At 36.8% G+C, this 14,158-nt stretch overlaps 1 protein-coding gene across 6 annotated transcripts in view; it reads right to left on the reverse strand.

The window, feature by feature from the left end:
* Window positions 1–4,639, reverse strand: part of LOC127427698 (membrane-associated guanylate kinase, WW and PDZ domain-containing protein 1-like) — a 204,528-nt gene extending 199,889 nt beyond the window's left edge. For all 6 annotated transcript variants that reach the window (XM_051675439.1, XM_051675442.1, XM_051675441.1 and 3 more), the window contains exon 1: window positions 3,840–4,639. In XM_051675439.1, the coding sequence (XP_051531399.1) occupies window positions 3,840–4,137 (298 nt within the window). In that variant the 5' untranslated portion in view covers window positions 4,138–4,639. The remainder of the gene's footprint in view (window positions 1–3,839) is intronic.
* Between the last annotated feature and the right edge of the window lie 9,519 nt (window positions 4,640–14,158).

A 14,158-nucleotide genomic window follows, 5' to 3' on the forward strand; every position in this document is an offset into this window, starting at 1 on the left:
AAGCATGGGAGAAATCTGATTCAAGGTAAGTACTGTGAAATGCATCATGATAACAAGTCAGGCTAGTTGTGCGCAGACACCATAATGATACAGCAAAAGCCTCAATATTGTTTTTGGCATTTATCTATTTTAAAGAATTATGCACTAATATGTAGGCCAAAAGAAACTGTAATTAAATATGAATCTTGCATGAATCTAGCTCTTTTTCCCTTTTTTTTCATTTCAAAGGAATAGTTCACCCAAAAACTTAAAATGACCTATATCATCATTTACTCATCTTGATAATGAATCTTCCCCTCTGGTAGGTTGCTAACTCAAGAACCGCTGCATCCAGAACATGTCAGTGAGTTTAACTCAAGAACTAGTCCGATTTATAGACAAATAACTAGGTTGGTTTTGTAAACGCGTCAAACTGATTCAGTGAGATAAAAAAAAAAAAAAAAAAAGATTTTTAAAAATTTGTTCCCAAATCTGGCATCACTAACTCTCATGAATGTGGCAAGGAGTGCTAGGACTGATTGAAAGATTTTCAGTGAATAAACACTTAAATTTCAGTCTGAAGAAGACTTGGAATATAGTGCATGAGTCGTATGGACCACATTGAATCCTTTCTGACGCTTGACAGTTCCAGTCCCCATTCACTGTAATAGTACATTTTTAAAAATGTCTCTTTTTGTGTTCCACTGAAGAAAAATCATGCAAATTTGGAACAATTTAAGGGTTTTCGTTTTTAGGTGAACAATTCCTTTAAGACTTCCAAAACTGTCATCCCACATGCAACTTTAGGCTCAAAGTGCCACAACTCTGCTCAACATCAATGTTAACAGTGTTTTCTCAGCTGAAGAATAAGATGCTTATTCCATCAATCAATACAACAGTGTTGAGAGGTATTCCTATTACATATTACCTCCAGAGAGAGCTACCAGGGCACAGACTGTTAGTAAGGTCACCACAGGACTGAGAGTCTTAATGTAAAAATCGATGAAGATTAATGAGTGAATTTGTTGTGAGCTGCATTAACTGTGCCGAAGGTTATGGGCGGGCTATGCGCTCATTCCAGCAATGATTAGACACCATATACCTAATCAGCCACAACATTAAAACCACCTGCCTAATACTGTGTAGGTCCCCCTCGTTCCACCAAAACTGCGCAATCCTGCATCTCAGAATAGCATTCTGAGATTCTGTTCTTCTCACCACAATTGCACAGAGCGGTTATCTGAGTTACTGTAAACTTTGGCCAGACTGCATCGAACTGACATTGTCTGTTGACCTCTCTCATCAACAAGGCATTTCAGTCCACAGAACTGCCGCTCACTGAATGTTTTTTGTTTTTGGCACCATTCTGAGTAAATCCTAGAGACTGTTGTGCATGAAAATCCCAGGAGATCAGCAGTTACAGAAATACTCAAACCAGCCCATCTGGCACCAACAATCATCCATGCGATTATCTAATCAGCCAATCATGTGGCAGCAGTGCAGTGCATAAAATCATGCCGATACGGGTCAGGAGCTTCAGTTAATGTTCACATTAACCATCAGAATGGGGAAAAAATATGATCTCAGTGATTTGGGCCATGGCATGATTGTTGGTGCCAGATGGGCTGGTTTGAGTATTTCTGTAACTGCTGATTTCCTGGGATTTTCATGCACAACAGTCTCTAGAATTTACTCAGAATGGTGCCAAAAACTAAAAACATACAGTGAGCAGCAGTTCTGTGGACGGAAATGCCTTGTTGATGAGAGAGGTCAGCAGAGAATGGTCAGACTGGTTCAAACTGACAAAGTCTACGGTAACTCAGATAACTGCTCTGTACAATTGTGGTAAGAAGAATAGCATCTCAGAATGCTATTAGGCAGGTGGCTTTAATGTTGTGGCTGATCGGTGTATAATAATGGCCCACACAAATGCACAAGGCAATATGACCGCCATCAAGACATTTTTCACTCCTGAACCTACAGGTGCTTGTATGTACAAGAGTGTGCGGAGTCCCTATCCAAGAGAAAATAGTGCACTTCAAGCTCAGCTAAATGCATTTCATATTAATAATTCATCTTCTAAAGTATGAACCATGGGGATTTTAAGTTCATCTTCTTATTTAGACAAAAAATGACTTTTCTGCATGAACTGTAAGAAACACAGATGGTATATATTGCCAAACACATTTTTTTTTATTAAAGCTGGTAACAAAAATATACAGTATATTCCCAGACAACATGATAGATTCTAAAAATTGAAACTCAACACCAGAGTGTATATAAGAGACAGGAGTATGTGAGAGAGAAAAAGGGCTGGAACTGAGCCCAATGGTGCTCTGGGAATGCAGTCGGAGTTGATTGGCTGGTTTCCTGATATTGTCTGAAGTCATTTGGTGAAAGGGGCAGAAACATACAGAGCAGAAAGAACAGCATAACTCAAACCATGTGATGAGACAGAGCCCTATGGGTTTAGCAGCAGTGCCTCCAAACAATGGCCTGTCTGTAGTGCCTTTACCTGGGAATGATCTGGCTCACTCATCATCTGCTTATAACGTATGAGTTTAAGTGAAATAAATGACGAATGGGCGCAGAAATGTGAAGAAGGGTGTCACGTATGTATGATTCCTGGCTGGAGTCATTCTATTTAGTGAGTCAAATTTTAAACTCTTCAAAGAGCTTCTACAGAGGTTTTAAATCACAAGCTGACAGGGACTTTGTCAAGTTAGACTTATTTAAAGTTGACCATGAGTTTTAACCTGGTGCAAAATGTTTCACAAGTCTTAAATGAATAGTTCACCCAAAAATAAAAATTCTCTCACAATTTACTCACACCATCCCAGATGTGTATGACTTTCGTCTGCTGAACACAAACAAAGATTTAAGAATATCCCAACTCTGTAGGTCCATACAATGCAAATGAGTGGTGGCCAGAACTTTGAAGCTCCAAAAGCCACATAAAGGCATCATAAGTAATCCATACGACTCCGGTGGTTAAATCCATGTCTTCAGAATCTGTGTGATAGGTGTGAGTGAGAAACAGATCAATATTTAAGTCCTTTTTTTTTTTTTTACTATAAATTATCCTCCCTACAGAGTAGATGGCAATATGCATTATGCACAAAAAAAGATTGTGAATCACCAAAAACAAAAAGAAGAAGAACTCTTAGAAGAGATTGGAGTGCTTAGGAGGGCTGGTTAAAGTGGACATTTATAGTAAAAATAAATAAATAAATAAATAAAATAAAGGACTTAAATATTGGTGTGTTTCTCACTTACACATTTTATATCACTTCTTGAGACTTGGATTTAACCACTGGAGTTGTATAAGGATTTCTTTTATGATTCCTTAATATGCTTTGTAGAGCACAATTCAATTTATTGTATGGACCTACACAGCTGAGATCATCTTAAAAAAAAAAAAAAAGTGGTTTGTGTTCTTCAGAAGATACACATACACATCTGGAATGTCCTGAGGGTGAGCAAATAATGAGAGAATTTTCATTTTTGGGTGCACTATCCCTTTAAGGGGCTGTTCAGACCGAACGCGTTATTGCGCAAACTAAGCGCAACACATACACAGAAAAGAACGCAGGTGTCTCGAGGCGCGTTTTTAACAGTTGAAGTTCTTTTTAACTTGACTAAGACATCCGTCAAACGCATTTTTACAAAGAAAAACAGCACAAACGGACGCAAAAACGCGTTCGATGTGAACGCCCCCAAGGAAAGTTCTAAGTCACTATATTCGAGCGAAATGACAAGTCTTTTAACGTGCACAGTATTATTTTCAAGCAAGGTTGTATCTCGGAAATAAACTCATTAATTAAAATGAATGGAAACAGTTAGCTAAATCCCGCACTTACCTTGCCTCACAGTTTTAAACCTAATAGGTCCCTTGCAGTTCTTGATCACCGTCATCACATCATACAGCGGCAATCCGGAGACCGAGAGCGTCTCCACTTCCAGCAGTAATTCCCCTTCTGATAGTTTCCCGTTTTTGAACAGCACAGCATTCTCGTTAACGTGTCCGATAAACGCGAACTCTCCGTTCTCGGCTCCGCCGAACAGCTGCACGTTCAGCTCTCCACGCGCGTCCTTAAACACCGCGCTCTCGTTAACTTTGGTGCTCCAGTGATTCTTCTTCTGCACCACTTTGGACATGATGAATCAATAAAATCCGTCCAGAAACAGGTGGTTCCGCTAACAGATGAGGAAACAAAGATATTAAACTCATAGAATGAAATATTCCACGGAGACGCGGTAAAGTTTCTTTTCCGTACCCTCGATCATGAATGCAGCATCTTCGCAGCGCACAAACCAAACGGAAAAAAAGAAATCAAGCCATTGTCCGGCTGTCCAATAACTGAAATTCCCCCTCCGACTGTTTCCCTAATTCGCTGGTATTGTTTTCCTCATCATCTTAACATATTTGCCCTTTAATCCCCTCGGTCGATATCATCTGCTTGTGCATTTCCTAGTTTCATAAATGTCTTATATACACTTCTTTAAAGTTTAAAGCGGTTTTCAAAACAGTTTTTTCTTTCTAAAGCATTTCTAAGCACAATTTCCCAGTCACTTCAGCAGCTTTCCACGACAAACAGACTATGTTGTTGAGCGCTTCCTCCAGGATCACGGCTCCTTTAAACAGGTACAGCGTTGACGTCTGCTGCTCCCAACTAGGGATGGAGCGATAGTTACGTACGCGCATGCGCGCTGCTTCTCCTCGGGCTCTTAAAGGGATATCCTGACGGCGCCTGTCACTGGGTCCTAAAGGCAGTGAAACATACACCGGCATAAAATTTACGAACTTAAAGGGATAGCATGGCCCTGTCCCAATACCCACACTTGCAGTCTTGACCACTTGAGTGCGTATGCACGTGACAGGAAGTAAGTGTCCAAGACTGTCCCATGTCTAAAACATGCCAAAGCTTAGTGCACTTAACTCACACTAAATCCACAGGTCTTTCAGGCTAAGTGTATCCCAGAGTTCATCACGATCAGGGGCCACACCCCGCCTACCCGAGCGATCTGTGTATTTTCGCCATGATGACATCAAGGAAATCTTTTCAACAGAAAATGAAATGTAAGTGAAGCATACATTTATTTGAGTATAAATGAAAGTATTCAACATTATATAACATGTTTGGAATGACTTAATATCAGCATCATAATTACAAAATATTATTTATGTGTATATTTATATACCTCTTTGTTATCCTTCTCACCCAGTGATCACCAGTGATTATTTTGTTTGTTCTTGCCTAATACCGCTGGTCATTTTGGTAATTTATCAGCCAGTGTGACCAGGGCCGTAGCTAGATGGGTGAAAGGTGGTAATGATTCTAGGGGCTCACAGGTCCGGGGGGGCCCACAACAAATTCTGAACTGTATTTGTTCTAAGCTATGGCCCTGAGTGTGGCATACAATATGCCGTCTAGTAAATGTTGTTTTAAAATAAAAAATGTATCAGCTAATACCACAGGTTCTTTCTCATGTTTATGTATTTAAAATAAACGTTTGAATGCTTTTTATTTGTTGTATGAAATCACATACTGAAAAGTTGTGTAAAGCAGTCTTTGGTCATCTTATATAAATGACAGTAGTAGGTATTAATGGATCACACAGGTTTATAGAATAAAGTTTTTATTTTTTTTTAAGTTTTATGCAGTGTATTGAGAAACAAAGTAGAAAGAAATTGCTTGTTTTTCATATTTTACAGCAGTTATGTATTGAACATCAAAATTAGTAAAAATAATTAACTTTTACAATTATTTAAAAAAAAAAAACAAAAAAAAAGTCTTACATATTTTCTACAGCACAATACACTTCCAGCAACCAGTAGTGTATTAATAAATGAAAAGATGGGTACAATTTTCAGTTATTTATTATTTTAAGTAGGCTATAACAGTCACTGCTACCAAAGACAATCAGTCTTCAGCTGAGTGAAAAGACAAAAACAGCTGTCACAACCAGCACCAACATATTTAAGTCTACGTGTCTCCCAATGTGCAATCAAAAGTCATCCACACACTCGCAGTCTTCACGTCTACTTGCACACTAGTGGCCAAACACCGGAAATACGTAAGACAAGTAAGTAGGCAAGACCAAAACCGCAAGTGGGTGTATTGGGATAGGGCCACTGAGTTCAATGGCATACTACCCATACTACTCTTACTACGTCTGCTATTTGTGTCTATGTCAGAAAGAGTAGTCTGGTAGTATGCAAATCCAAACTCAGCCATAGTTACCCAAAAATGAAAATTCTTCCATCATTTACTCACCCTCATGTCATCCCAGATGTGTACGACTTTCTTTCTTCTGCACAACACAAATGAATGAAGATTTTTAGAAGAATATCTCAGCTCAGACCTTATTCACGCTAGCGCCATCTTTGAATTTTAATGGGAATGACAACGCGGCTGTGAGGGATAGACTTACAGTCTCATCAATGGTCTGTACTGCAGTTTAAGTGTTTTTGGATCGTTCCACGGACAACACATTGATAAAACATCTGTCCAAGAACATTCAGTATACAAAGAACTCCAGACAACATGAGCTGTATAAAATCAGATGTGATCTAGGAGCTTCATACAGCTTTATACCATTTGTGCCACTGTAGCACATTTGTGCAAGTCTATCCCTCACAGCCTCATTGTCATTCCCATTAAAATATCCCATGAATAAGTTCTGAAGGTTGCAAGTGAACACTGGCCAGAAATATGAATCTTCAAAAATCACATAAAGCCAGCATAAATTTAATCTATAAGACTCCAGTGGTTAAATCCATATCTTCTGAAGTGATATTTATCTTCACCTTTGACCAGCCCTGACCAGTATGAATGTGAATTGCCAAAAAGTAAAAGAAGAAGAAAATGAAATTGAAAGTGAAGATTTATAGATAAAAAGGACTTAAATATTGATCTGTTTCTCACCCATACCTATTATTTTGCTTCTGAAGACATGGATTTAACCACTGGAGTCATATGGATTACTTATATGCTGCCTTTATGTGCTTTCTGAAGCTTCAAAGTGTTGGTCACCATTCACTTGCATTGTATGGACCTACAGAGCTGAAATATTAATATTTTCCTCTAAAAATGTTAATTTGTGTTCTGCCGAAAATTGAAAGTCATGCACATCTGGGATGGCATTAGGATGAGTAAATGATGAGAGAATTTAAATTTTTGGGTGAACTATCCCTTTATGCAGATTTCTGGAACTTCTTAAAATTCTTGATTAAATGCGTCTCATGTTATAAATCTTCAAAGTGCTGCTAAATATACAGATACATACAAATCTAAGAATGACCACACCTGGACTTTATACAAGGCTATAATCAGACTTCTAAAGCTGGATAATTGTAATGAGAATAATTGAAAACATTTTCAGAATTACTGTATACTGGGCCCTAGCCATAAATCACATAAGTAATTCTTGCAAATGTTTCCAATTTCATTTTTCCACGACCAGTATTATCTCTTTGTCTTAGAAAAAACATTTCTAAGGTAACACAAATGCTGTCGATTGAGTGTAACTAATATTCCTTAATGTAGGTTCAATTTGTTGGCCTGCACTAAAATTATCATTATTAACAACATGTCATTATCATTAACAGACATGACATCATGCAACAGTATGAAGAATCACTTTCCTATTGCACTCTCTGTTTCCGTCATCATTATCTTCATCATCACCACTAATACCTTCTTCTATATGTCAATACTAATATATGACTGAATAGCTTCTTTTCTGCTTGTGTCTGTCTGACAGCGTGTTTTAGCCTGACACGTGAAGGGCCGCTGTCGGGATCAGATGGATTTCTCTGTTCACCTTGGGAAAAGTAAATGAGCTCTCTGCTCCTAAAAATAACATTCAAAGTACTCCCTCTCCCTGGAGACGCCAACCGTTGGCCTGGATGGGACAGGAAACAGAGTGCTTTTAAGCCTAAACCGTGCAACTTCTCCTCCAATCACCAGCTGAGTTATTAGATGCACACTGTGCTCACGCCATACCAGACTGCTGCATCTGGGATCTGTGAATGATGATGTAACATGTCTAACCCGATTTTTTCAAATAATCATGAGCAAATTTGGAGTGGTAACTAAATGCTGTTTGGCTCCAACAATGCAGCTAAGGGCTGATGACCCTCTTGTTGATGTCACCGGCTGAGACCCATACCTCAGTGGCATACTGAGTCTGATGGAGAGTTTTATAGTGCATTCATCACCACTGAGGTTAAGGTAACTTTGTATATTTTGGGTGTGTTGGGCAACTTGGCAACACTGATTCAAAAGCCTTGTTATTATTGATAACAAAATGAAAATATTTTTGTTACCTGATAATAAAAGTATCAAAATTGGGAAAGCTGAAACTAAACTTTAATAGATTTTCATGACTCTAAAACTGACTAAAATTAAATTAAAATGACCACAAATTAATTTTGATTTTAGTTTCACAGTATACTTTTAAACCTTTACAACCTAAAATGCCTTCAGCATAAAAATGCCTTTATGATATCAGTTTACATATTAACTTTGGCAACCCTAAAATACTAAAACTAAAATAACGACAGAATATACTGAAAAAACTAAACTAAACGGAAACTAACAATCATAGAATCAAACCAAATTGAAAGGATGAATTCAAAATAAAATTGAAATAAAAACTAAATTAAAAAACCCTGTTAAATGTCTTCAACAGAATTATGAGCATCAGCATTTTAAGCATTCTCTCAAATTCTCCCAGTCAAATTCAAACTGTATGACCTCAGGGTCCTCTGACTGCTGGCCTTCCATCACCAACCTCCCTGCCAGAACATGTCATCGAAGTCCAAGTGGCTGATGTACAGTGGCTGTGACCCCTGTTTCTCCTTTTTCATTTGATTCCATCTGTCTTTCCATTCTTACCCTCAAGCAGACCCTGAGACCCAGAGATCTAACTCTGTTTTGTTTTTTTCCTCTGAACCACCACCACCTTCTTATTCTCTTAGTCAGTGAACACATGATAAACACCATGCATTATGTCAGCAAAACACAAAACACTGTTACATGAAGTCCAATGGATTTTTTTTTTTTTTTTTCAGAAATTCATTAGCTGTGTAATTCATGACATACAGTACATACGTGCAGCATTCACCACACAATCTCACTGCATTTTAATAGACCCTGCTGAAATGTCAAATCGGGTTTTTGCATGTAAAAATGTAAACTCTGAGACATTCATTTCAGTCTCAAAGAGGACATGATGAAAAAGCATTCATTTAAAGCATACATTAAGATATAATAGCTCGTTTTATATATTTTATGTTGATTAATATTACATTTATATTCAATGGTAAGTGGCAAGGATCTACATCAACAGAAATCATAATGAATACATGATGTATTATTTGTTTTATCGGTTTCTGAAATATACTGTAATCTTGTCTGACTGAAACACTCATGAAACTTTCAGAATGTACTTTCAGAAAAACTATGCAGTGTAGTTTCAGTGTTATTAATAGCTCAAATGAGCAAAAAAGTGGCAAGCATTTTCGTCACCCCAACTCACCCTCAAAATAAATTATACAGTTCAATGTTTTTCTTTATGTTTCACAAATCTCAGGATGAAAACCAACATACTGTACATTGGGGTCCAAACTTTGACCACATTGAAAATCTGAGGATTTTTCTGTTCAGTCATATTTAATTATTATTATTTTTGATAAACAGAAATAAACAACATTTCTGGTATTTGAAAAATAAAATAAAAACAAGTTTTGAAATGAATTCTTCAAAATATCTCTTCATATAAATAAAATTGGCTTCTTTTTTTTTTTTTTTTTTTTTTTGTATTTATTTTTTTTTTTAAATGTTGATTTTCACTGTAATATGTGAAAATTCCAGGTTGAAATATATTGGTAACCCTAATGTCCATTATCAAGCACATCCGTGATTTACTTGGTATTCAAAATAAATGTTCACTCATAATATTGTCCTTGGAATCAGCCTTGATAAAACTAACAAAGCAAATAAAAGGTTTTGTTCTATTCTAAATAAGCTGCTTTCCTTGTCTACGCTTGACCTTACTGTTTGACGAGCAATGGTAAATACGAAGCTGGGAACTTTGTGACCTTGCTCAGTCCTTTGACCCTGAGAGTGTATGTGAACACAGAGAATGAGAAAAATATATATTTTCCCTGTTTACTGTGGTTCACACACAGTACTTCTTTTGTTTTATAATGTGCAACTGGCATGTTCATGTGACATTCTCTATTCACCAGATTTCTGTTAATCAACTCTCAGGCTTCCTTTATTTGCTCACTCATGTATTAATTTACTTATGCTCTCATTTTCCAGGAAATTAAATTTTATAGGCTGCATAAAAGTAGAAAGCACCACAGAATTTGCTGCATGTTGTTCATTATGGCAACCCAACAAAAAAGTGTTGAAGTTTATATCTGTAATATCACTTAAAATTACATTTAACATTTTATAAGTGCGTATATATATATATATATATATATATATATAAACACACTGTCAATAAAATCCTGTTGTTTAAAAAAAAAAAAAAAAAGACTGGCAGTTGTGGTTGCCAGAATAATTATGTAAAAAATACAGTAAAAATATAAACAACTTTACAGAACAACAGTTTAAAACTGTTGTAATTTACATGACCACAATGGCACTGTAAAAAAAAATAATAATAATAAATAAATAAAATCTGTTAAATTTACAATAAAAAAAAAATGTCATCAACTTGGTATTAACCTTCTGAAACTGTAAAAATCTGCTTGTTACTTTATAAGGTATTTGTTAATCACCGTAGTAACTACAGAAGAGCACATGATGACAAAGTTCACCAGTAGTGGCTCTTCCAGGAGCAATGACCAATAACCATATAGAGACAGTGCTCAGTGTCACTCACACAAACACTAAACACCATCAGGGTAACACATGTGAAATTAAAATAATGTAATAAACATTAACTAAACTACATCAAATATAAAACAGAACACCCCAATGTACGTAACTGATATTAAAATTAAGAAAAAACATAACTATTCCCATAAAATATAATGAAATATTATGGGTCATGCAGGGAATTGTGGGAACACCCGATTATTGTTTTTTTAATTTTTTTTTTTACTGCAATTTTAACAATAATTTACTGTAAAAAGTCCTGTTAACTGTTAAGTCTTTGTTAGCAAGACTTAAAGTCTTGTTAAACATAATGTAAATTTTTACCATTAATTATCCAGGAAAATCATACTTTTTACATGCGTTTTATTGTAAAAACTACTATATTGTTTTTTAAAATATATATAAAAAAATTTACACTATATTTTACGGTTAATATTCATTAATCAATTAACATTTTATTTCTGTAGCATTTTTACAGTTTTTTACCGTTAAAATTACAGACATTTCTTACAGTTTAGCCTATTTTTCATTCTTTTTTTTTTTTGGCATGCCCAATTCCCAGTGTGCTCTAAGTCCTCATGGTGGCGTAGTGACTCTCCTCAATCCAGGTGGTGTAGGACAAATCTCAGTTGCCTCTGTGTCTGAGTCAATCCACGCATCTTATCACGTGGCTTGTTGAGCACGTTACCGTGGAGACCTAGCACGTGTGGAGGCTCACACTATTCTCCATGGCATCCACGCACAACTCACTACGTGCCCCACCGAGAGCGAGAACCACATAATAGCGACCATGAGGAGGTTAACCCAAAGTGACTCTACCCACCCTAGCAACCAGGCCAATTGGTTGTTTAAGAAGCCTGAATGGAGTCACTCAGCATCACTCCTGGATTTGAACTTGCAACTCCAGGTGTGGTAGTCAGGGTCTTTATTTGCTGAGCTACCCAGGCCCCCTACCTATTTTTCATTCTATTCTTAACATGGTGGAAGAACTCTTCGTTTCCCAGAATTTTTTTCTAATTTAACCATTCCAATTGCTAATATATACAGTATTTTTTAAGATATGCAATGTGGTGGATATTTTGTGGTGCTGTATGTCAAAATTTTTATTATATTTATTTGATTTATATATTTATTTATTTTTTGAATGGCTGTTAATTGTTTCGACAGAATTGGACTGAAGAGAAATGTATCTGATTAGTCGAGAATATATTCTACATATCAGGGAATAAATAGGCATAATTAATCAAAAAATAATTTATGCTTTGTTGGAAAACTTTTGTAAGACTGGGTTGAATTTCTTTGAATAGCTAACTATTACATTTCTCCTCCTGATATTCCAATTGAAATTCTAATTCAACATCTTGTCGGGCGTGGCTAATACGATTCAAATTCCAACTCATGAATGCCAATTCTTAAAATCAGATTTTTGCTCAACCCTGTCTTCAATTCAGTTTTGCTTTAGCCACTCACCACTCATTTTGTAGTGTTTCTTGTACAGATCCAGTGAACCTCGGCCTCTGCTGCTCTCTTATGTGTGTGGCATGTCTATATGTTTGTGTCTAAGTATGCTGCTATGTCTAGGTATCTCTAGAACCTGGAAAAGTTCCAAAACACACCATGCTGCGTGGCCCCAGCATCTCTTAATATGGTTCCAAAGTCTGCTTCCTCTGAGACTGCTGGAATGCTTTGAAGGTGATGTGGAATGATGAGCTCCATTCTGGAATGATCAGTTTCAATAACAACATTACTTACAAATTACACTGGCTTTTTTTGATCCCTTCTCTTTTGGAGGTTGACATATGAGTGGGTGACTGAATTACAGTCAGCACACAGTCTTGACTAGCCTGCAAGTTAGACACAATATGCTGTATATGATTGTGCTAACAAAGGACTTTGTACCCTTTATATGTGCATTTTGCAAGCATATAAAGCAAGATATTACAAGTGAATGAATGTTACATTTATATAGCAATTTTCCGACATTACACTCAAAGCACTTTACACAGTGAACAGGGGACTCTCCTCAACCACCACCAGCGTGCAGCATCCACCTGGATGATGCAATGGCAGCCATAGTGCACCAGTATGCTCACCATTAACCAGCTATTGGTAGAGAGGAGAGAGTAGAGTTAAGAGCCAGTTAATGGATGGAGATTATTAGGAGGCCATGATTAAGAAGGGCCAATCTGGCCAGGACACCAAGGTTACACCCCTACTCTTTTCAAAAATTCTCCTGGGATTTTTTTTACTGGCCACAGAGAGTTAGGACTTCAGTTTAACATCTCATTCAAAGGACAGTGCCTTTTTACAGTATAGTGTACCCATCACTAAACTGGGGCATTAGGACCCACACAGACTGCAGGGTGAGCACCCCCTGCTGGCCTCCCTTATACCTCTTCCAGTAGCAACTTTAGTTTTCCCTAGGAGGTCTCCCATTCAGGTACTTACCAAGCTTGACGCTGCTTAACTTCAGAGGGCAACCAGTCTTGAACAACAGGGTAATATGACTGGTTCTCCAACACACCTATCAGAGTTTTGTGAAACACATTTGCTGAAAAGAAACCTGAGATAAAATGGCTATTCATTCTGATCAGAATGCATCCATATTACAGATTTTTTTTTTTTTTTCATAAAGTCACCACAGTTTTTGTATCAGGTTTTATATGGTTTGTGTTTAACCTCTAACCCAGACATAAACCTAACCACAAAGTGTAAAACCCTAAACCATGATTTTAATGGGAAAATTAGTTTTGTGTACCACAGAAGAAAGAAAACATTTGGGTTTGGAATGAGACATGGGAAGCTTAGGTTATTGACATACTGTACATCAGTCATTTGTTTTGCATAAATAAAAATGAATGAGTAACTAATAGTTTTTCACTGATGTTTCCTATCTTAAAGTGTTGGACAGGAGGCAAGCTAAAATGAAATGCCTGTATTGTATCAGTTTGAAATTCTGTTTGTTGATTGGTTGGTCTGATCCGCCAATATCATGAAAAGTAGTACAAATGTTCATATACAAGATCGAACGATATTTGTAAAAGTCATACAAGGTTGCTAATTCATATGAAATCGCATAAGATTGTTCATATGAATTTGTAGGATTTGTTGACATGCAAATCCCTGGATGTTCTATGCAGAAGTGAAAGTTCTGCCTGTCAGATGTTGTGTACATGTTTCTTTTTTTTTTTCACCCAATTTGGAATGCCCAATTCCCAGTGTGCTTTTAAGTCCTCATGGTGGCGTAGTGATTTGCCTCAATCTGGGTGGTGGAGGAT

The sequence above is a fragment of the Myxocyprinus asiaticus genome, chromosome 37, assembly GCF_019703515.2.
Source record: "Myxocyprinus asiaticus isolate MX2 ecotype Aquarium Trade chromosome 37, UBuf_Myxa_2, whole genome shotgun sequence".
Taxonomy (NCBI): domain Eukaryota; kingdom Metazoa; phylum Chordata; class Actinopteri; order Cypriniformes; family Catostomidae; genus Myxocyprinus; species Myxocyprinus asiaticus.